The sequence below is a fragment of the Anolis carolinensis genome, chromosome 4 (genome assembly GCF_035594765.1).
Source record: "Anolis carolinensis isolate JA03-04 chromosome 4, rAnoCar3.1.pri, whole genome shotgun sequence".
In the NCBI taxonomy this organism is placed as follows: Eukaryota; Metazoa; Chordata; class Lepidosauria; order Squamata; family Dactyloidae; genus Anolis; species Anolis carolinensis.
This window is the reverse complement of record NC_085844.1, coordinates 10,693,093-10,718,797: the sequence shown is the minus strand read 5'-3', so window position 1 is coordinate 10,718,797 and position 25,705 is coordinate 10,693,093. Positions and strand designations below refer to the sequence as shown.

The 25,705-nt window shown below is 40.3% G+C and overlaps 1 protein-coding gene across 1 annotated transcript in view; it reads right to left on the bottom strand.

The window, feature by feature from the left end:
* Positions 1 to 25,705, bottom strand: part of fam135b (family with sequence similarity 135 member B) — a 151,821-nt gene that overhangs the window by 83,442 nt on the left and 42,674 nt on the right. Inside the window, exon 2 of the mRNA XM_008108335.3 lies at positions 10,161 to 10,256. Coding sequence (XP_008106542.2) covers positions 10,161 to 10,237 — 77 coding nt within the window. The 5' untranslated portion in view covers positions 10,238 to 10,256. The remainder of the gene's footprint in view (positions 1 to 10,160; positions 10,257 to 25,705) is intronic.

The window sequence follows — 25,705 nt, the reverse complement described above, 5'->3', positions numbered from 1 at the left end:
AGAAGGTGTGCGCCTTCCTCTCAGAGCCCGAGATCCAGACCTTCATGTGCGCCGCCCTTCTGCCACCGCCCGGGGAGGACAGCCTGGGTGCAGAGCCCACGCTCAGCACCTCCCTGGACTGCTCCTTGCTCACCTACTTCCCGCTCCAGTCCAATGTGGAGCTGCCGGTGCTGGAGCTGGGCTGGCCGGCCTTCGTAAGTGGCTCTTTCCAGGGGCATTTCTGGAAGGCGTTCCTCGGTGCTTTGCAAAGCAGAGAAGCAAGCGCCGCATCTCTGCTCTGCAAAGCGCCGAGGAACGCCTTCCTTCTCACCAGGAAGGCAGTCCTCGGTGCTTTGCAGAGCAGAGAAGTGAAATACGTCTTCCTGGCAAGGCCTTCCTTCCGGGCCGGCCCTGATCCTCCCCTCCTCTCTCCTCCCTGCTGCTCAGCCCCGCCCCGGTTTGGGGGGGGCAAAAATGGGGGGGATTCTAATTGCCTACTCATGAAAATTACCTAAGGATGTCTCTGGTGACAGATTCTTATTTAGGAAGGAAGGAAGGAAGGAAGGAAGGAAGGAAGGAAGGAAGGAAGGAAGGAAGGAAGGAAGGAAGAAAGGAAGAAAGGAAGGAAGAAAGGAAGGAAGGAAGAAAGGAAGGAGAGAGGGATGCTTCTTCCTATTGCAAGGTAGAAATTTGATGGCATTTTGCACCAGGGAAGATAAGCTACATGAGGTATGAAAACTGCTCTTTGGGCCCGTCAGCTTTATCTCATGGTGTTGTCATGCACATTCTAGAAATGCATTGAAAAGCAACATTCACTGACTTTACCTTTAAGCCTCTGCCTCATCCATCTAAGCTTCACAATAGAAGGATAAGCTTTAAAAATTTGATGTGGGTAAACCACAGATTGGATCTTCTCCTTGATTTCTTTTTGTTATTTCCCGTTCTGTTATTATTTTTAGCTTTGAAATCAAATGGCACTTTTGCCTTCAGGAACTTGCACTCCCAGACATGGGGAAAATCAAAAGCTTGAACCCTTTCATCCCCCGCAGTTTTCTGACAACCACATGAACAGACTTGCTTGGAAACGCCTTTCATGCTCACCTCAGGAGCTCATGCCCTTCTCGGCACACCACAGTGGTGCCGCCTGCCTTTTATTTGCTCCTGTGTGTTGGCATTCTTGCAGTTTCCTCCCTGTGCTTTCCCCCCTCTAGATGCGTAATGAAACAGGGAACAAAGAGGGGAGGGAAGAGGAGGGAAAACAGACAAGGAGGCTAAATGGAGCATAATAGGAGAGCCAGTAAATAGCATTTCATTCCCACCTGCCAGAGGTATGAAGAGAAATGAAAAGGCAGGGACAGTGGGGAACTGACAAGAACCAGACATGAATGCCATGAAGCATGGGAATGGGGTGAGTAGGAAGACAATATCCCCCTGATTGCTTTTCTTTTGTCTAACAACTTTTATTATCTTTAAAAATAGCTTGACGTGACTCTCAGAAAGGTTTGCTTCTACTTTCCAAAGTTTGGCATTAATGCATTACAAGCAATGTAATTACCTGTAACTAGTTACTTTCACACCATAAGTACACATTATGGTTGTCTTTAACTAAAGGGTGAAGCAAGGATGAAGTAACAGTTACACGAAATGCTCATCTGTTTCAGGATAAAATTCATAATGCTGTCTATGAACTATAAAATCTTAGGGCCCATCTATATTGCCATATAATGCAGTTTCAGAATGCAGATTGACTGCATTGAATTGGATTACACAGCAGAGGAGACAATCCAATTCTATGGAGTTATCTGCATTATATGAAACTACACTGACCATTGTAACACAGTTCAAACTGCATTATATGACAGTGCAGATGAGGTTTTACATGTCTTGAATCTAGATTATCTGCAATAACCTCCCTATTCAAGCTCTAAGATCTTCAGGGCAGGCACTTCTCTTCGTCCCACCACCTTCACTGACACTTCTGGTGGGAATGCTGGATAAGACCAAGCCTGCTCCCAGATTTGGACCCCCCTCTCTAAAAAGCCCAAGATGGCTCTTTCTTTTCTGACATTTCAGTAGCAAGTGAAGACCCTTTACAGCTGGAATTGTTTTGAGCTTTTTGGAATTGTTCCAAAATCTAGTAGCAGTAACAGAGTGAGCTCTTTCTTGCATTTCCACCAGGCATCCTATGAAGGTAGTGATATATAGAAAATTGCCTCTGTGGAAAACTCAGATTTTGGAGATATGGATATGGGAAAATATGGTCCTTCAGATAGTCTAGGCCACATTGTCATAACACAATCGCTGAATCATGAATTTAACAAACCCTATATTTCACTCATTGAAAGGCATTTCAAAACTGAAATAGACAAAAGTTCAGTTCTCAAACCTAAAGACAGTTGTGAAATACCAACATATCTCTCTTAGAAGCTGGAAATATAAATACAAACCCAGAGCTTCATTCTAATTTTGATTAAAAGCCCAACTGGTATTTGAAATATGCAAAGGGGGGGGGGGTTGCTGGAATGCATTCAAGCTCACCTGTTGTTCTGACTAAACTGTTGGCAACTGGGTATGTTTGCTCCCCTCTTTCCTTCTGAGCAGAAGAAATACTTCCAAAGTACATTTAGTACTGAGAAGAAATGCCAGACTGACAACCCGGGAGATTGAGGATTCCTGTTTATCATGTGAAAAATGCTTCCAGAGAGCTGCCTTCCAAAATTCCTTTGCCAACATGACTCAGTTGTGATTTGCAAAAGGTCCTCCTGTGTGGATGAAAGGGAAGTTGCTATCTTCATGAGAATGTTTCCAAGAACTTGGCACCTGATTCAGATACCTCTAATGTTATTGGAGGACACTGAGGATGGTGGAATCTGCTAGCATCCTAGGGGAGATGTCAGGGCCAATTGCCTCATTAGAACTCAGATACAATGAGACATGTCTCAGGCTGCCCACATCAGTAGCTAAATTTGTGAGCTTATATACACTGCTGGGTATAGTTATAAAATGAATAGTTGCAACTGTCAACCTGCCACATTTCAGGTTTCACTTTTGTGGATGTAGGTCCTCCAGCTCAACAATAAGGTATCCAGTGCAACTTCTGCAGGATGCTGACCATAAAGCTGAATAATAGAATAATAGAGTTGGAAGAGACCACCTGGGCCATCTAATCCAACCCCCTGCTATGCAGGAAAAGAACAATCGAAGTACCCCTGACAGATGGCTATCTAAATTGAGATGCAATTCCTAGAGATTTGTAGCTAAAGCACCTCTCTAGCTCATCCAGTTTGAAGATTAAAAAATTCCTAATTAGGTGTTCTTCCATGTAAATAAATTAATATTATTATTTGTGGTTTCTCCACATATGCAAAGATACTAGTAGATATGGAGAGTCAACTGTATTCATTTCCTGGTGAAAAAACAGGTTTCTCAACACTTGGTAAATCTTGCCAGGAAGAATATTAGAGTTTCTGCATTTCTGCTGACTGTTGGAGCATTTATGCAAATTTCAGATAAGTGGAAAGGAGAAGAGAACATCAGAGTGAACCTCAAATGGGTCTTCTTTTACCCAGTGCAAGTTTGCTTGACTCTAAGCTTAGGGACCCCCAGAAATGAATCCTAAGGAAATCCGCATAGAGTCCCATGGAAGCCTGGAATTCCAAATTGCTTGCTTTTCCAACTAAAACACTTTTAGGATTTCCCAGGGATTCCTCTAAATCAGTGTTTCTTAAATTGTACTGTTTTGAAATAAAGTGCAAAGGCTGGGTTGCAGTTAAACACCAAAATAGCAAGACTATGGCAACCAGAGGGAGAAAACATGGAGGAAGTAACAGACTTTGTGTTTCTAGGCACGAAGATTACTGCAGACACAGACTGCAGCCAGGAAATCAGAAGACGTTTACTTCTTGGGAGGAGAGTAATGACATATCTTTATAAAATAGTGAAAAGTAGAGACATCACACTGGCAATGGTCTGCATAGTTAAAATAATGGTATTCCCTGTAGTAACCAATGGAGCTGGACCATAAGGAAGGCTGAGCGAAGGAAGATAGACACTTTTGAACTGTGATATTGGAGGAAGATTCTGAGAGTGCCTTGGACTGCGAGAAGATCAAACCAATGCCCAAATGCTCACTGGAGGGAAGTATATTAGAGGCAAAGATGAAGAAATTTGGCTGCATAATGAGGAGACAGAAAGCTTGGAGAAGAGAATGATGCTGGGGAAAATGGGAGGAAAAGGGAAGAGGGGCCGACAAAGGGCAAGATGGATCCTTGAAGTGACTGGCTTGACTTTGAAGGAGCTGGGGGTGGCAACGGCTGACAAGGAGTTCTGGCATGGGCCATTTGGTGGAACTCTCAGCAGAGAAACACTCTGTCTCAGAGTGTGTTAGAGGTGCCTTCTTTGGAGGCTTTTAAGCAGAGGCTGGGTGGCCATCTGTCGGGGGGGGGGGGGGGTGCTTTGAATGCAATTTTCCTGCTCCTTGGCAGGGAGTTGGACTGGATGGCCCACAAGGTCTCTTCCAGCAATATGATTCTATTATTTTATGACTTAATGCAGTCTGGTGCCATTTTCACTGCCATGGCTTATGATATATAATCCTGGGAATTATAGTTCGAGGAAGAACCAGTACTCTTGGCAGAGATAACTAAAGACTATATAAAGGCCCGGGCTGTGGCACAGGCTGGAGAGCAAGCCAGTTGCAACCAGCTGCAATGAATCACTCTGACCAGGAGATCATGAGTTTGAGGCCCGCTCGGAACCTGTGTTTGTCTTGTCTTTGTTCTATGTTAAAAGGCATTGAATGTTTGCCTATATGTGTAATGTGATCCGCCCTGAGTGCCCTTCGGGGTGAGAAGGGTGGAATATAACTGCTGTAATATATATATATATATATATATATATATATATATATATATATATATAGCCACTGTTACCATTATTCCATAGTAATGAGTGATGGCAGTTAAAGTGGGGTCAAACTGCATGTATTGTACAGTAGGCTTGTGCAATCCAGGTAAATTGCAATCTGTTTCGGTCCCCCGATTCAGTGAGGGTCCCAATCTGTTTTTCGGGAGAATCCCGAAAGATTTGTTTTCTATCTGGCCCATTGGTGGAAACTGGGGGGGGGGGGGGGCTTCCCAGGCTCGCCTTCCTGTCATTTTAGGAATCGTTTGTCCTTATATCCTTCATTAAGACCTGGATTAAAAGCATCAGAGTTAAGATACCACTCTTTCTGTGATCTTTTCTCTTCTGTCTGTAGAGGACACCTAGGTTTAAATAAAGGGCTTAAGAAACCTCACTTCCTGTGATCCTTTCCCTTTGGTCTGTAGAGTAGACTTGGGTTTAAAGAAATATTGCTTCCTACGATCCTTTCCCTTCAGTCTGTAGAGCAGACCTGGGTATAAATAAAGAGCTTAAGAACCCTCACTTCCTGCAATCCTTTTCCTTCTAGCGGCTGCCTTCCTCCCCGCACTCTACATGCAACCGAAAGAAACTGAAAGTAGCTTATTTTCAACAGCCACTCTTCTGTTGAGACCGATAAAACAAATTGGCTGTGGAGCCTATGCAGTTACGAGCTTCTGGACCAACCGAACAAGCCGAAGACAAATTTCCATAACGAATCTGTGCACAAGCCTATTGTACAGTATTGATACAGCATTTTTTCTAGGGCTGAGAAAATGCCACTTATCCAAGGTCTTCTGATAGTTCAAATTTGGTTTTCTGGAGTTCTGCTCTAACATTCAAACATATAAAACTAAGCTATTTGCACCAGATCTTGATTCTGCCATCCCTCTATTTTTCTTATGGCAGCTCCTTTCAACAGCTGGCAGAGTTGTGTTTGGTTTGATGCGTCACAAGTTTGTCAGGACTCCAATAACTATACTGGAGAATATCACACAGATATATTTTGCTGACAAGCAAAATGTCAGTGTGGCTACTGTGAACCTCTCAAGGGTGTACATTTCTTGTCCCTAAGTAATTGCTATTGTCTGACAGAAACTACTTCTCTTAGTTGTGACATTTTCAGTTTAATTAGAAGCCCATGTCCTCGTTTGGGGACATCATCATAAAATGCCTCATGCTCAGCCAAATGAGTAAACTACTCTATTACAAACTATTCATTTTGCAAGATTTTGCTACCAGGGGTGTTGGGGGATAAAATTATACTGCCAAGAAATATAGGCATCCATCTTGCCCACAGATTAATGGATATATCTGAGCTAGACCAATGAAAGGATTGAATTACATTTAATCACCTGCTGTCTTTGCAGCCAGCACTTTAAGTAATTACACTGCCAGGTTTCCAATCTAAAATATTGTACATTTAAACTCCATGAGACAAAGGTAGGTAAAAAAAATAAAGAAAGAAAGAAATGCGTGTCAAAAACTCCTTTGAAAAAACTCCCCAGTTTTGATTTGCTCCTTCTTCCAGAACCTTCAAATGCGCATGGAGATTTTCTTGAGGCAAATTGGAGAAGTTGGAAATATTCATATATTCTCACCCCAGAGAACTTTAGTTCTTCACCTAATTACAGATGACATCTGATCGGGCAGGGTTCCAGGACCAAAATCTGTAGATGCTCACATCCTACTATATACAGTGGTATAATAAAATGGTGTCCCTAATTAAAATGATAAAATAAACAATGATACCATAAAATCTTAAAAATACAACAATCCTAAATGAAACAGCTGCCTACCCACTGTCCTTTTACAACTAAAATGAACCACTATAGGCAATCTCTTCACCATACCTTAAGATAAGGATGGTCATGAGAAATGTGCTATTAACATGGATTTCTCCTAACTAGGAAATTCCATCTTATCATATTTCAGATGTATCCCTCATGGAATCCACAGAGTTCACAGCTGAATAAATCAAAGCAAATGCTTTCTGAGTTTTGTGGAACACAAGTAACACATGCATTATCATCTCATGTTCAGCAATAGCCTTCAGCATCTCTCAAAGTAAAATAAAGACATGTTTGTAACACTCAGTAGTGAAGAATGGCATTCAGGCAACTTTTTTTTTTGCTGGAGTAGAACAAATTATGTCAGATGCTGTTAGAGTGGTAGAGCCATTGAATCAGATTCTTGCATTGTCATTCAACATATGGATAAATGAATTTATCTGATGGTCCAACACTAGTTGGGAATAACAGAAAGATTGTGGTAAGAGATGAGCAGTTCTGGAAGGCCATGAGGTCCTATTAGATCCCAAGGAGACCTAAAAAGGCTTGAGCCCCTCCACTTTATTCTCCCTATAAAAATCCTTTCGGTTACCAAAAAAACTTCATCTTTTTTTGCATTTTTGAACCCCCAAAGGCATCTTAGGTCCAGGAGAAGCCTTTTTAATAGTAGCAGAAGGGAATCAAAGAAACTTTTCACCCCAGAGTATGTAAAAGTGTGTCAAAAATGTCCCTATGGTCTTCAGAAGTCATTTGGGAGCATAATTGATGCATGAGAAAGGGCACACCAAAATCCCTTAGGAACAGCATACATGCCCCAGACTTTGCCTACACTTGATTAGGGATATGCTCATATTTCTGGATGACAAAGTCATGAACAGAGAGCATCCACTGCACTCTAGCTCAATAAGTACAACTACATTGCAACATCAATATCTGCAATTATTATGTTCCTGAACTTACCAAGGAAACAGGATACCACATATAACAGAGAATCTTATTAAAATTAATTACTTGAGCCAGAATTTTCTAGATCCTCCAGGTGCTTTTAGAATATTCCTCCACTAGATGTTGCCATAGTATTGTCCTGGAGGAACAAGTAAATTCCTAGAGGGGTTTCCATTTCAAGGGGGAAAATATAAAAAAATGCAATAGAATTTAGAAAATTCCTGTATTTATCAGATGTAGCTAGATATGAGGGTCATGCTGAAGGGAAATTAGGTAAATGCACATCAAAACAACTCCAACCATTGTGCTTCACAGATTGAATACTATATTGAGTATGCTTCTCTCAATTTACTCCTAGGGAAATAATGCAATAGAATTTATTAAAGTGAGCATGATGTAGTCCTACTTGAAATATTTAAATCCAGTCAAAGAGGGAAGGGAATTTCAAATGTATGACTTTCTGGCTGAAACTATTTTGCAGCTTCAGATATTTGCCCACTTACAAGGCTTCTGCTATGTTTAGTGCACAGTATTTTACTTCTCTCCTAACAATTGATTGCAGGGCTGAACATTTTTAAGTCTGAGACATATATTTAATCTACACACTCTGAGAACTCAGCATGCAATTTCTTAAAGCTTCCTCTTTTTTTCCATCTCTTTTCTCTGAATTGTTATTTTTTCCCCTCTGAACTTGGTAGCCTCTAGCGCTCTTTATATATATCACACCCAATTGCAAATAAATATTGACTGTCATAAGAACAAAGGTCAAGGGAATGAAGGCATGTGACACCAGCAGACAGATCAATTAATTGATCCCTGGCAAATGTGGATAACTTTATTTCTCAGTTTATTAAAGATTGTAGAAGCTTCAAGTTGATTTTGGCAGAAGATCAGCTGTCATCAGTCATTAAATCACATACGATAGAATGAATTTAGAAAGGAAGGCGAAGACTTCAGATTTGTCTTCCTTTCAGAAATTGTATTACATATCGTTGACCTTTACAATTCAGTAAACAGTTTCATACTTTCTTCTTTCAAAAATCTTGAGATGAAAATTCACCAACCCCACCATTTTCAATGTCATTTCCTGGTTATTGAGGGCAATGCAATACAAGTGAAAGCCAACGGCCCTCTAGATAACCCTTTACAGTCCACAGCATTACTTTTGCTAGCTATTTTAGTACGATAATATTTTCAGGGCCACATGATTTCCATTTCTTCCATAAATAATGGCTGATATTTCTAAAATTTCTACATAAAATGTTTTGTCACACTTTGATGGTTAGGTTGTAAATATCTCAACTTACTTACCTGGAAAAAAATCCCATTAAATTCGGTAGGTCTTACTTTGGAGTACACTTGTAAAGCTTTTACTGCCCATTTTTCTATTACTGTTCACTTTGAACCAGCATTTTTCATAAACCATAATTTATTGAGTTTAAAATCCACAATTTCAAAATAAACTACAATTTTCCAAACTCCATGGGATACAGCCATGATAGTTATTAGTGAATGTGTTGGAGAACTGCTGTAATTCTGTACTGTGAAAGGGTTGCACCTAGATCAGCATAATTTTTCCTTTGACAATTGAATTCTTTTGAAAAACCACAGATGGGACATAGTGACAATGGGCACAGCTTAATGCTTCTCCTAACTACTAGGACCAAGAAATAAATATGTAAATGGAACAAAAAATTGCAGTATGAATGGCTGTTGTCTTCCATTCTCTCATTTTCCCTTCATTTTCTATTCTTCCTTTCTAACCAAAGATTATGTTTCATGGTTACTAAGCATCTCACTAAACTGTTTCAGTGTGGGTCCCATCACCTTTATAGTTTCCTCCTTAAAAGATTATCCCCCCATTTCTGCAAATCATTGGCTTCTCTGAACCTGCTGAAACCACTTTGCTGATATGCCTTTAAATGTGTGGATGGTACAGATCTAATTATTTTATTAATTCCTTCTTAAAGAGAGCAGCAAACGATTTTAGAAATTTTCTTCCCTCTGTGAGAATGCCTTTGACAGACTATTAGCAGTTCAGAACTCATCCTCAACAAAACCAAAGCATGAAGTTCAATAGTCAAGGGCTTGTTCTGTGAAAAATTTGTGCATTTTTGAGCACAAAACAGAATTTTCTACACAGGAAACAGCATTTTCCTTGCACAATATTTTATGCAGAAAGTATTTCTGAAACAAACTAAAATGTTGGTTGTTGTGCAAAACAAAAAACAAAAAAACCTTTTAAGCCATATGAATTTTACATAGAAATCTTGAACTTCTGTGTAAAGTTTTGAACTTGAACTTTTTAAAATATTTGTCTCAGTCTAAGATTCTCCTAATTGGTTTCCCAACACCAAATTTGACAACCATTAAAAATATTACTGAATATTTTCCCTAGTAGCTATAACTATTTTAGATACATTAAAATGCTAATTTGCTGACAATGAGAAATAAATGGAAGGATCCTTCCTCTAACAGGTAAACCTGATCCACTTCAACATGCATCTCTTTTTTATTGATTCCCTTTGCATGAATGTACTGACTTACCCTCTCTGGAAGAGATCCACATTATGGAATTTGTGCAGTTCCACAGAAAAGTCAACAGTTCCCTGGACCTCCGACATGATGTCTTCAGGTCATCACCTAAAGCATAGATGAAAAAGGAAGAATGTGAACAGATATTGAAGATGACTATTGGAAGCGTGGATTTGTCCAAAAGCTTGAAACTTTGATTTTAGTGTTATTATGTTGAGAATAATTAATTGAAGAAAACTCAGTTTGCTCATGATTGACCCATTGGATAAATTTATGAAATTAATTATATTAAGCATGGATTAAAACATTATTAAATATTTTAACATTGTGTACAACTACTGAACATTGACATGCAAAAACATCAAGATAACATGAAACATTCATCAGTATTCAAAAATCTAACTGTGATGGCATTTAAATGATTTTCAGGAAATTAAAACAAATTATCAGAAGATGCTTAATGGATTATTTGCAGACCTTGAATTGTCTCAATGGCAAAAGTTCAAACTTTTCTGAATTATATCAATGGCATAGAGATGCAATTTCACAAAGACTAATTTGCAGAATTCCAATAATTTTCTTGTCCAGCACTTCTTTTTCTAACAGAAGCCAGACAATTCTTTTTTCAAAAGAACAATGTTCTTTTCAAAAGAACTTAAAAATAATAAATATTCCTTGATATTTTCTCTCACTTTAGATGCTGCTATGAAAATCAGGGTTTGAAGGTTGAACAAGAGGTGCATCTACACTGCTGAATTAATTAAGCTTGACACCACTTTAACTGTTGTGGCTAAAAGAGGCTAAACACTTTCCTTCTAAAAATTTAGAAGAAAAATGTTTTGATTGGATTGATTTTCTACCAACATTGGCATTTACATTCATTTTTGTACCCTAGGAACTAGTGAAGATGCCTCAACAAATGAAAACTCCCATGATTCCATAGCATTAAAATGTGTAGATTGAAAAGGAGTTATTGTTGTTCATTAAGAAAGATGGATAAGAAATGTGTAGATGACCAGCATGATACAATAGTTCAACTGTTGAACTAGTACTCTGGTAGACCAGGGTTCAAATTCCTTTTTGGCCATGGAAACCCAATAGTAACCATGGGGAACTAACAGCCTCAAGCAAAGGCAATGGAAAATCCTTCTTCTTCTTCTTCTTCTTCTTCTTCTTATTATTATTATTATTATTATTATTATTATTATTATTATTATTATTAATTTCTACCCCACTTTATCTCCCTCAAAGGGGACTCAAAGTGGCTTAACATAAAAGCATCAGCATAACAATTTAAAATGTACAAATATACAAACATTTGAACTGGATTAAATATAAACAGTATGAAAAAATTACCAGTTAAAAATCATTAAACCAAATGCAAAGTTAAAAACCACAACACCCCCTGAATTGATCTTAAGAACCTTAATCTTTAAAAGCCTGGTTTAGGGTCAGGACAACTTCCTTGGCATTAGCTGGAAAGGAGTAGTAGTAGTGTCATCCGTATACATGTGGCACTGTATTCCAAAACTCCAGATGACCTCTCCCAGCAGTTTCATGTATATGTTAAACAGCATGGGGGACAAAACAGAACCCTGAGGAACATCACAAGTCAATGGCCAGGGGTTCGAACAGGTGTCCCCCAGCACCACCTTCTGGATACAGCCCTCCAGGAAGGGTAAAACTGTGCCTCTCAGTCACATGCTTGCAGAATGACCCAGAAGGATACTATGGTCAATGGTATTGAAAGCCACTGAGAGTTCCAGGAGAACCAACAAGGACACACTCCCGCTGTATAGCTCTCTTAGTAGGTCATCCACCAAGGCAACCTAAGCTGTCTCTTTTCCATAAACAAGCCTGCAACCAGATTGAAATTGATCTAGATAATCCATTTCATCCAGAAATCCCTGGAGTTGGGAGGCCACCACACACTCCAGAACCTTGCTCAGAAATGCAAGGATGGACACTGGCTGATAGTTGTCCATTATAGAGGGGTTTAGGGATTGATTTTTAAATATAGGTCTCACAACTGCCTTCTTTAGACAAGTTGGAACTTTGCCTTGTTCCAAGGAGGCATTTACGATCACCTTCAACCGCTCTGCCAGTACCCCTCTGGCTTGTGTGATCAGCAAGGAATGGCAAGGATATAGAATACATGTGGTAGCTCTCACCTCTCCAAGGATCCTGTCGACATCCTCAGGCTGCATAATTGAAAAATATCTATCAACACTGGACAAGCAGGAGCCAATGTTGCATCCATCAGAACTGTATCAATAGCAGCATCCAAGTCGGAACAATCTGGGTGATTTTATCTGCATAGTGCCCTACAAATTCTTCACAGGGGGCTGCTGAGTGGTCAGGGATTTCTCCTTGAGAACCAACATGTAATAGCCTTCTGACCACTCAAAACTGCTCAGCTGGATGGTTCCTTGAAGATGCAAGGGTGACAGCAAGGAACAATTTCTCTGCTGCTGCCATTGCCATGGAGTAGGCTTTCAAATATGCTCTAGCCCGTGCTCTGTCTGATTTGCTTCAAGTTCTCTGTCAATGTCACTCTAGTCTCCATCTCACTTGCTTCATCACCACCAATTCCTTGGTAAACCAAGGGACTGGTTTGGCTCTGCTCCATGAGAGCTGTCACGACCCAGGCTACAGAGCACCAATAACCATACGCAGAGGCCAGATTCTATCTAATATCTTTATTAAGGAAATATATAAGATTAATAAAAATAAATGTAAAAGTTAGTTCAGAAGCAGACCTTTCAGGAAAGGTCAAAATTAGTCCAAAAAAGCAATGTCCAATATGAAATATTATGTTCCAAAGTTGTAATCCAATAACCGAAACACTCACTTTGCCAGGCAAAGTGAGGGGAGATGACAAGGTCCTTTAGTCCATAAACTTGAGCAAGGCTAGGAAATAACTTGATACTTGAAGCAAGGCTTAAAACGTGGAACAAGGTAACAAGGAACAAGAACAAGGTCCGTGGAATAACTTGGTAAAATCCGTGATACAAGGCAAGGTATAGTCCTGGAAAACAAGCAAGGTCCGTAGGTAAACAAAGGCTGGAAACTGGAGCGAAGGCTGGAAAGCAGGGCAAGGCTTGAGCAGGAACGAGGCTTGAAACGGAGCGCGCTGTCCAGACACAACTCGCTCCGGAGGCTGACGAATTGACTCCGCGAAGTTACTACGCGGGTAAAACACCTATATAGAGTCTAACTTTCTCGCCGAAGCAGTTCTCTGGGAACCAGAAACGAAAGCTAAACTCTGGGACCAGATGTTTGACTCCCTAAAGATTCTCACGGAAAGCAGTCTTAATTGGCTACATTCTTAGCTGCAATTCTAGCACTCCTGCGCGAAGCTGCTTCCAAACCCCTCTGTTGTTTACAAAACTCACGGCGCAAGAACACGGGAGATGTGGGCTCTGGGTTTGTTTGACATACTTCTGGGACACAACTTTCTTGCAGGTGCAAGGTTCCCAGATCTGCCTGGGAAAGATCTGGCTGAGAAGATTCCAGTTCTGACTGGGAAGGTAAAAAACCCAAGTTTTCTTCTTCATCAGGGATTACAATGTCCTGAGCAGGACTACAAGGCCCATGGGTCATCACAAGAGGGGATGTTCAGGAGCAATTATGTCCACTGCCCTGGCCATATCCCATTCCAGAGGTCAGGCAGAGTTTTGACAGAATTGCCTGCCAAGGAAAAAGGAAAATCCCCAAGAGCTGTCAGGAATCCATCCAGATCCATAAGCCTCCTTGGGTGGACCATCTTAATTGTTCCCCCACCCCTGCGAAGGGTTGGAGTCTCAGCAAGTCTAAACCTGACCAGTCATGACAACGGAACTGCAAACAAGTTCCTCTACACCAGAATCACTATAGCCCATCCTGCACAGAAAACAAGGTCCAAAGTATGTCCCACAGTATGGGTAGGGCAAGACATCACCTGGGACAGAACCATGGTTGCCATGGAGACCATGACATCCTGAGCCACTCCCAACAGGGAAGTCTCAGCATGGATGTTGAAATTTCTCAGCACTATTAGCCACTGAGACACCAACATCAACCCCGGGCCAATCCCCAGGGAGATTATTGAGCAGCCGGGTGGGCAGAACACCAACAGGATCCCTATTATTTCCCGGTTACCTACCTTTAGGTAAATGCACTCAAATGCTGTTGACTGTGGGATGGGGAACCTGGTTAGGAACATGGAATCATGATAGATTACTGCAACTCCACCTCTCTGCTACACAGAGAATCCTGGTGGGCTGAGCTGTGAGAGATTAACCCCCCCCCCCCGCCCCCGGACTCATCTAGCCAGGTCTCTGTGATACAAACCAAGTCAGCATGCTCATCCAGGCGCAAATCCTGGATGCCATTTTTTTCCATTTACTGACCTGGAATTCAACAGCAACATTTTCAATCTAAGCTGGCTTTTTTTTGAACAAATCAGCAATTTCAAAAATTCTAGAAATGATCATATATTTCTCTTGCACTATTTCTACCTCATTCAAATAAAAATAAGCAAACTATCCAAATAGAATGGTCAAATAACAATCAAAATTATTCTGTTATCAGCACAGCTGGGACTAGTGTTATACTTACACATGCTATTGCATCAGTAGTACCTACTTTACACATAAAGTTCATGCTGATGTAAATCTGCTAGTTGTAAAGGGGCTGCTAGATTCCTTCTCCTGTGTTTTTACCACTGACACTATTGTTCAATTTGTATCAAGATTATAACACCTCAGCTGCAGCATGGTTTTGTGGCTTCCAATTTCTGGCATTTTTTTGGCACAAAATGGATATTAAAATATGCGTAAAAGTACCTATTTTAGGGGACTATGAATCAAAAGAAAAAGCTTACAACAACAAATAGTGTAATCTACAGAAATATTCTGTACAGCTAGGCTTCTTGGTAAGCAAGATTGATAGAGTTTGCTATCTCAAAGCAGGTTCGTATACAATCACAGAATCATGAAATTTGTGACCATATCTGAACCCGCTGCAAGACTCACACCAATTTTATCAGTTCCATTTATCCATGGCGTATTTTGCTTGCTGAAACTCAGCTCATGAGATAAATATGAGCAATCATATCTGTAACTAGTCCTGCCTGACATGTCACTGTCTTTTGCAACCCTATTTATGGGGCATGGAAGTTCAGTGGGGCATGTCAGTGATTGTCTGAGCCATTTGGTTGTAAAATGAGGGCAAGTTAAATTGATCCCATGAAGAAGAGAATCTAACAGGCCCTGTGATTTCATAAGAGTTGTGGCTGCAAAATAATTAAAAAAAAACCCTTTTTAACCTATGAGAACATTGCACTAGCAATCGCTAGATCCTTCAATGCCGCTTTATGGTCCACTTCTACTGGAAATTAATAACAACATTATGCTGGAGGACCTAGAAATTTATAGAGAGAATGTATTAATAATCTCCACAGATAATAAAACCTACAAAAGATAAGCCTGCAAATGTGGAGGGCTGACATGCAAATGCGGAAGGCTTCCTGTAACAGGTTTCCTGTATTTTCCATATACAGTAGCAGGACTCAACATTACTTAGATAAAAAAAATAACGAAGGACTTCATCCCACAGGATAAGTAAAGCATTTGGAATCATTGGCTTTTGCTTAAGCTTCACAATACCTCATTTGGAAATTAAACTGATGATTTTCCTATCCCCATCACACCCCATTTTCTCTGCTTTCTTTAGGATTTATCTGTTTGATTTGCCATTGCAAGGTAGATATTTATTTCCTCCCATTGTCCCTCCAAGATTGATTATCTTAAACAAAAAAAACCCAACATCACCCCAGATCATAGGAAGTGGTTTTAAATTAACCCAGATCTTTCCACAAACCTCTCTATTGGCGGTTGTAGGAACTGATTTAAAATTAGGGGAAATTGCATTTTGGCTCCTTCCACACATAGCGTCATTGTTTTATTTACAACCAGGCATCAGGGATTAACATCACACAAGGAAATTAGCCATTTTGCCCATGGGGAATTTTAAAATGTCGATTGCCAAGCAGCTTAGGAATCATTGAGGAAACCAACACTTTAGAAACGGCAAAAAACCTCAACCCCATGGCTGAAGCTTGTGTCATGAGAAGGGCACCTGTGATGTCCCATGGACCCTTGGGCTGTGAACCTGACTCCATTGTGGACAACAGTGATGAGGAAACAGGTTTAGTACCAATTCAGCAAGACTCTGCCCCGTTCCAGATGTTCCCTATTGATAATTCTAGTTCAGTGCTCATTAAAAAGGGCCTTGAAATGGAGCCTTCTCTTCCCAGTTCCCCTCCCTTTGATAGAAAGATGTTTGTGCAAACTAACAGACAGGAGAAAGCTGGCCAGAGACGAAGCGCACGATTAGCAGCAAGGGAATCTGCTGATTAACCTATTTTCTCCTGAGAACTCTAAGGGAGGATTGCATCTGGTCAAGATGTTGTTCTAGCTCTTTTCCCTTGGGAAAAGAGCTGTTGAGACACCTGTTCCGAGGGAAGATTCGAAGTTCTTAAAAGTTCTGTGCGCTGCCTAGCCAGCGTGGAGTCAACGTGTCAGTTTGGAGGATTAACTTCGCTCCCAGCCAAGTGTGGACTGCGTTTAAGTCCACTACCTTCCAGTCTTGCCGAGCCTTGCGTAGCCGTGTTCCTTGTCTTGTCTTGCCGTGAATCCAGCCTTGTCTTGTCATGCCGTGTATCCAACCTTGTCTTCAAATCCTTGCCTTGGACTTGCTTTGAACTCTAATAAAAGACTTGGATGTTCCCCACTCAAACTGCTTGGAAGTTTGAGTGCGTTTCGGTTTTTGGATTACAAACTTTAAGCTCTAATATTATATATTGGACAATATACTACTGGACTACATTTGACCTTTCTTGGAAGGTCTATTGACAAACTATACCTTCTGCTTATTTTCGTTTTAATTCCTTAATTCCTTAATAAAGATATTAGACTGTTTATTGGCCTCGGTGTATTGGTTTCCAGTACTCTCGCAGCCAGGGGCGTCACAGCACCGTGGATTGACATTTCTTAAATGTGTAGGAACACTGGTTTTCCTGCATGGGATGAAGTCCTAAAACTGCAATTAAAGTAGTAATGAAATCGGTTAAAACATAACCTTTAGAAAGAAAACAACCACTAGGTAACACAACACATTGTCCAAGGCCTATTCCTCCTAAGCAATGGATTCTCAAAAACCTGTTGAAATAATAATATATCTTGACCTGCCTGGATAAAGGTAACAAAGAGGTTTAGCCTAGATAGTAGAACTGCATATACCACACACACACACACACAAGGAGAATAGCAATTCACAGCACTGATTCTTACTTAAGATATTTTGCTTTCTAAGAAAGAACAACACATGATGCCCACTCCCTCATGTCAAGGTACTCTGCAGCCAAAGCCAGTCATATTGTTTTAGCATATGGAACAAATGATACAAGTACTCCTCTCCAGACCAACAATAAACAGCAATACAAACATCTACCAGTTTGCTGCCCATTCAAGACACATCAAATCTGCAGCCTAAGGGAACTTTATCCCTCTGTTTAATGGCAGGGCAGGCTCTCGCCATTCCTGATGATGAAACATAACTTTGGGGGAGGTTGCTGTGCAGAGATAACAGTATTTGTCAGTATTTACCAGCTGTCAACCAACCAGAAAAAATGATAAGTTTAACATGTCCCTAATTCATCTACCTTTGGTCCTTCACAAAGGTTTTTATTTGGTGAATTTTTTTATAACTTTCGTTAATATGGTCTCTCTAGGAATCTCTAGAGCTTCAAGTGCAACTCTTTGGGCAAGCCCTGCTGGAAGTTGGCTACAGAAATCCACTGCAGCACCTGGAGAGAAGACTTCTTTCCAGTGCAATTCTATGGTTAATCCCAGCAGAAGATGGCCATGGAGTCACTGTTGAGGACTTCGATATCCTAGAAATGTATTTGCTTCAGGTTAAAAACATATGGCAGCCTCTGAGGATGCCTGCCATAGATGTGGGTGAAACATCAGGAGAGAATACTTCTGGAATATGGCCACACAGCCCGAAAGACATACAACAACCCTTAAAAACATATTGTTTATTTAAGTGGTTTTTTCCTACTTTTGCAGGAGTCCAGAGCTCTAAATCCCAGCAAATGTGAAGGGCTGACTATACACTAACTTCAAAGCCATAAAGGACAAAGAGCTCAAGTGGCTACAGACATGAGTGGATTTTGCAAGAAAGACCACCAACATACAAGAAAAACCAGAAAACTGCATAAGTATCACTCAACATCCATTTACACACTGAAAAGCCCAATACTACTGTTGACACTCGGCAACCTAGTTTACCAACCTGACTGTTAATCAATCTGCTCAAGCATTGCGACTGGTCAAAAATAATTTTAAAAGCCATTTTTTTCAGTCATGCTAGTCTGCTTTCATCACTAAATTTATCTGAAAGGGGTGAAAAGGGAGGCGGGGAATCAAGGATGTAGAAATAAAACAAAACACTCCATTTGATGAGGCAATGACTCAAAAGAAGATAAAAATAATATCTGCTGCCTTCTTATGAAATAGCACAGATCTCCATTGTAAATTTGGCAGGCAATGCATTACATTCAGGTATCCTAGTTGGTTGGAATTTGGGTCTTAGGTGGAAAAATAGAATAAGTAAAAGCAACATCCTCTCCCTACCTCCATTATGGTTATGAAATATAATCCTGAATAAATGACATCTCTCCCTCTCGCTCTTTCTTCCTTCTTCTTTCTCTCTTTCTGGCAGTGTGTGCCAGTAGCTCAGAAATCAATGAAGTGAGATTCAGAGGACCAAAATAATAAGCAGACTCTGGAATAAAGGGCAACTGTGACTCATAAGCTAAGATGTGTTTGCTTACAATAAGGTGTTTGAAAAGTGAACTGAGCTGGGAAGAAACAATGAGGAGGATGAAGATGAGGATGAATATGAAGATGACACATTATCCAAGGCATCCTATTAGTTATGTCTAAGTTAGAGTTAGGACATCATAGCTGTATTATGTTCTCATTTGCAAATGTTGCACTATTGCCATGCCTGCAAATCATCCTGAAACCCACCTTTAAAAGTCAGTCAGTCAATTCTGACTCCATAACCTGGCTGCAAGTGTGTTATGGGGCATAACACAGCCAGTCTTCTGTGCTGCCATCAAGCAAAGTGCTGGAGGACGATGTGGCCAGTCCTCTCCATCCAATGCACAATACTATGATCCTGCTGGGTCCTGTTCCAAGTCTTCTGCTGGGAGGGAACTGGTTCCATCATTCTTCAGAACCCCTCTTGGGAGCCCAAAACCATCACTCAAGCTTGCTCCCTGGCCTTTAAGGAGGGTTTCAGGATTTAAATCAGGAGTTAAAATATGGCACAGCATTGTGGCCATGTGTTTGACTCAGGATCTTGGACAATAATATTACTTTAATCTCTCCATAGATGTCTATTTACTGTCCAACTTTGTCAATGTAAGGGGCAAATAACAAGGACTTTATGTTTCATAGCCATATTGACAAAGATATAATATTTTGGTCAAAGGAATTAATAGTGCCACCCTATTCAGCTTTGGTCAGACCTCACTTGTGTCAAGTTCTGGTATGACAGTTCAAGAAAGATATTGACAAGCTGGAACATGTCCAGAGGAAGGTGCCCAAAGTGAAGAAGCTTAGGGAGCTAGGTAGAGTTGTTTATTTAATTAGAGTTCTGGTTATCCAACTTCCAGTTATCCGACCTACCGTATTTTCTGTCCTCCTTGCCAGAGGGAGGAGACTCTTCCCTTCGGCAAGCACCGGGTTTAGGGAAGCCCAGTGCATGTTGCTACCTAAGAACAAGCACCGGGCTTCCCTAAACCGGGCGGGTGCTTGCCTGAGGGACAAGACTCCTCCCTCCAGCCAGTGCCTGCACTTTGGAGAAGCTGGGTGTGCATTGCCTAGCAACACGCACCGGGCTTCCCTAAACCGGGCAGGCGCTCACCAGAGGAACTAGGCTCATCCCTCCAGCAACTGCCCACACTTGCCAGGAGGGGATAATAGGGCCTTCCTATTATCCGAAAATTCCAGTTATCCGACATTCTGCCTGCCCGTTTATGTCGGATAACCGGAACTCTACTGTATATTTAACATGGAGAAGAGAAGGTTAAGAAGGGGCATAAAGACCATGTTGAAATATGTGAGATGGTATCTTCTTGGAACTGGAGCAAGCTAGATTTTTTCTGCTTCAAATGCTAGGAAAAAAGGCAATGTATTCCAACTATTGGAAAGGAAATTCCACCTAAACATTAGTAAAAGCTTCCTGATGGTAAGAGGTCTTTGACAGTGGACTACACTATCTCAAAATACGGTGAATCTCAATTTTAAAGATTTTCAAACAGAGACTCAATAACCATTCATTGGGAGTGGTTTGATATCATCATGAGTGGATGACCCTTGTGGTCTCTTTCAACTTTATGTTTCTAGAATTTCTTTGATTCTTTTATTATTCAATAGTCATAATAGACTGAAGAGTGTACCACAAACCTAAATGCCAAGGGCAGAGGAAGAAAAATGCTACTGCTATCCTTCTCAACTTCTATAAACCATCTGGACTCTCTACTTGGATGAACCTTTGGCCCAATGAACAGGACTTTTACTCCTAAATTTCATTGATACTCCTAATTTCATAAATCTTGTTGAATAAATAGTATTCACATCTGTCTCAATATGTTTAAAATCTGTATCCTAACTAAATTATTTCCTTTCATTTCTATCTCACCACATCCTGGTGTCATGGCAAGTATTTGGAGAGGGAAGAATAAGGTTATTTGTTGTCCATGCCAGCATCACATGTATCCCTTTACATCCCATTTGCTTATTACTTAGCAATGTAGAAAATATCTGGAGAAAAATGACTTTTCAATGTGTTTTGTAAGAAAGGTCTTTTTCCCCAAAAATATATTCTCTCAAAGGGCACACATTGAAACCAATCTGGTTCTGAAACATGCATTTTTATATGTGTAACATTGCCATTTTAAAGTGAGAAATGCATCACAAAAATAACCGGCAGGGGAAATCTTGAGGATTATTATGTTCCTATTTTCATATTCATCCAAAACATCTGATTGTGCTTAAAGTGAGATTTCCTAGACAGAAACATGTCTGAACCTTGAAAAATGAAGCACATCCTGTTTAAAAACACCAAGAAAAAAATCCATCTATATGCTGTGGTAGTCAAAAGCCTGGAGATGTTACTGTTTTAGAGTAACTCTCCAGAATGAATCAGAGTGCACCTACACGGATAAACTAATGCAATTTGACACCACTTTAGCTGTCAAGGCCTGAAGCTATGAAATTATGTGTGTTGTAGTTTGGTGAGATACCAACAGTCTTTAGCAAAGAAGGCAAAACTTATAAAACTACAACTACTAGGATTCTATAGCATTGAGTAATGGCACTTAAAGTGTTATCAAACTGCATTCATTCTACAGTGTAGATGCACCCTCAGTTAGGATCGCCAAAATCCATGCTGGTAGAGTATTTTAGGGGATTGTAACTGAAAAAAGTAACTTTTCCAAATTCAGGTAGTCATTAAGACATGCAAGTAAATAGCATTTGTTCTTTAGTATCCATTTTGGCAGAGGGATAATAGAAGCTGTAGTCTAAAACAACAACCTTTTCCCAAAGCTATGGCAGTGATCAGGGGTGCATCTACACTGTAGGATTGATGTAGTTTAACACTAACTTAAATATAATGGCACAATGTGATGGAGTCATGGGAGTTGTAGTTCTACAAGGTGTTGAGTCCTCCCTGTCAGAGTGAGCTGGCACCTCACCAAACATGGAGCTATGGCAGTTAAAGTGGAGTCAAACTGCATTAATTCTACAGCGTAGAGCCAGCCAGCCCAACAGGCATAAGCATGGTTAAGTAGAACACATTCCTTAGATGTTGTGAAAATTTGCACTTAGATTTATATCACAAAGTGTGGAAATCACCTTCTACATTCACAAACTTTCCCTGACATAACAGAAAGACAAGAGTGGGTGGAACTGCCATCCAAGTCACTCAGCAAAGCCTGAAAGGCTCCCAAATTGAACTGGAATTTTACCATTAAGAGCAGCAGTGCCTTCCAACCCCCTGGGAGGCAATCTCAAACAGAATGTTTTCCTTGTAATGTTTTCCTTGTAAGCAATCAGCCTGCTTTGTGCAGATTAAAACAAACATGATAACCTGCAACCGGGAAAGAGATACATTTCCACCTGCCCCCAAACTGAACATATTCATCTGCAGTGTGGCATGTAATCCGATCCTGCAAAACATAGCAGTTCAATGGTGCAAAGCTTAATTCAAGAAACTGTAGTTACAGCAGTTTCTTTTGAATAGTCAAGCAAAAGGCCGTGAAAAATTGAAATGAGTGGTGTTAAATGCTGGGGAAAGGAAGGGCAGGCAGGAAAACAGGGGATGCATCTACACAGTAATAATAATAATAATAATAATAATAATAATAATAATAATAATAATAATAATAATACAATCAAGGCCATAAACACCTGGGCCATACCTGTCATAAGATATACTACTGGCATTATAAACTGGACACAGGCGGAACTGGACAATTTGTACAGAAAAACAAGAAAACTCATGACCATTCATCATTCACTGCACCCTCGCAGTGATGTTGACCGGCTATATCTGCCTAGAAGATCAGGGGGCAGAGGACTCTTACAAGTAAAACAAGCAGTCAAAGAAGAAGAACATGCCCTGGCAGAATATGTAAAGCAAAGTGAAGAACCTGTTTTGATTGAAGTCAAAAATCAGAAACTCCTCAAAGCACAGCAGACAAAAAACCAGTACAAGAAAGCCACACTACAAACTAGAATTGACAGCTGGCATGACAAAACATTGCATGGAAAGTTCCTTGACAAAATTGAAGGAAAAACTGACAAGGAGAAGACCTGGCTATGGCTCACGAATGGGACCCTGAAGAAGGAGACAGAAGGCCAGGTCCTTGCAGCCCAGAAGCAAGCCATCAGAACAAATGCAATTAAGGCCAAGATCGAAAAATCACCTGATGACCCAAAATGCAGACTGTGCAAGGAAACTGACAAAACCATTGATCATATCCTCAGCTGCTGTAAGAAAATCGCACAGACTACAAACAGAGGCACAACTATGTGGCCCAAATGATTCATTGGAACTTATGCCTCAAGTACCACCTGCCAGCAGCAAAGAACTGGTGGGATCACAAACCTGCAAAAGTATTGGAAAATGAGCACGGAAAGATACTGTGGGACTTCCGAATCCAGACTGACAAAGTTCTGGAACACAAAATACTAGACATCACAGTTGTGGAAAAGAAAAAGGTTTGGATCATTGATGTCGCCATCCCAGGTGACAGTCGCATTGACGAAAAACAACAGGAAAAACTCAGCTGCTATCAGGACCTCAAGATTGAACTTCAAAGACTCTGGCAGAAACCAGTGCAGAGGTCCCGGTGGTGATGGGCACATTGGGTGCCGTGCCAAAAGATCTCAGCCGGCATTTGGAAACAATAGACATTGACAAAATCACAATCTGCCAACTGCAAAAGGCAACCCTACCGGGATCTGCACGCAACATCCAAAAATACATCACACAGTCCTAGACACTTGGGAAGTGTTCGACTTGTGATTTTGTGATATGAAATCCAGCATATCTATTTTGTTTGCTGTGTCATAATAAAATAACAAATTTATTTTTATATGCTGCCTCCATCTCCCCGACGTGGACTCGGAGCGGCTCACATGGGGCCAAGCCCAGCAAATGGCATAACATCATAAAATCAACAGTTAAGGCAACAAGCATCATATTAAAAAACTAATTAAACAGATCATAGTTTAAATAAACATAATTTGAAGCAAAAATATTAAAACAATCACTGTAGAATTAATGCAGTTTGACACCACTTTAAATGCCATAGCTCAATGCTATGGAATCCTGGGAGTTGTAGTTTAGTGATGCACCAGCAATTTAGTCATACATGGGTAAAGAGCTTGTAAAACTAGAACACCTGACTCCATAGCATGGATCTATGGAAGTTAAAGTGGTATCAAACTGCATTAATTCTACAGAATTGATGCACCCAGGGAGGCACATTCTAAATGTCTCATGAATGTTTTAGTTTCAATGTGTTTCCAATCCAAACACACATAATTTTTGAAGAAATATATACATATATGCTGTATTGTTAACTTTTTTTATTTTTGACAGCCCCAGGTTATGCCTTGTTTCTTGGAAGTTTGTTATCTTTAAGTCATTTCCAATTTATTGTGGTCCCATGGAAAGCTTATAACAAAGGATTCTCAGCAAGATTTATTTAGAGGAGGTTAGCCATTGCCTTCCTTGGACACTGAGAAAGTGTGACTTGCTTGAGGCCATGAATTGGTTTCCCAGGTCTTTGGTGTTGTGTGCTTTCAATTTTTTTCTGACCTATGATACTCCTGAGGCAAAATTTTTACAGGGATTTCTTGGCAGGATTTGTTTTTACCACGGTCTTCCTCTGAAACTGAGAAGTGTTATTTTCCCATGGTCACAGCTGAGAAAATTCAAATCCTAGTTCCCATTTGAGTGGATTTCAACCATCTGAATCTATAATGTAAAATTAATGCAGTTTGACACAACTTTAACTTCCATGGCTCTATGCTATGGAATCATGGGAGCTGTAGTTTTATAAGATTTTAAGTCTTTTCTGCTGAAGAATGCTGGTTTCTTACCAAACTAGGATTGAACCATGGCATTTAAAGTGAAGTCATACAACATAGATGCACCCCTAGTTATTCCTAGCATACCATACCATATAGTAAATAAACAAATATGGTATGGTCTCCTTTCCATGAATGTGATAGGTTCTCCAGTGCAACCCTATAGTACCTTCCAGTAAAAACATGCCATCGAATCACTTGGAGGACGCAAGAAATTCCTAGCGATTTCATATTTTGTCAAATGTGAGTAAGTGAAACTGGTTCTCTCTAGAATCTCCAGAGAGAGTTTATGGGAATCGGGCAGTTTAATAGTCTTTAGTTTTACCCTTGCTTTCATGTAATCATAGCCTATCCACCTTATTGTAGGATTTTTTTAAAAAAGAAATGCTTGACTCCACTTTATATTCTAGTTATAAATGTAAAACATTTCCTTAATAACCACCAGATAGACATGGAACTATTCTCTAAGTTTCCTATCAAAAGAAGCAATGGGTAATTGAGCCGTTTTCTTCTCACGGCAAGAGAGACTTTGAAAACCACACAGGTTTTGAAACCCTTTCACAATTCAAGAGTTTGCTGTGTAAAATTTGCATGTGGATGTTTTACACAAGAAACAGCATTTTCTGAGCAAGAGACAGCTTTCTCTGCACATAAAATGACATTTCTATACAGGCAGGCAGCAGTGAAAAACCTGCTTCCTCCACAAATAGCTGGTTTCAGTGTAAATCAATCATATGCAAAGTTTACATTAACCATTTCCAAATGCAGCTTGTTTTTCCCCATGCAGAAAGTTTATCTTCTTTTTTAGAAAAAGATGTTTCATATGCAGGAAAAGCA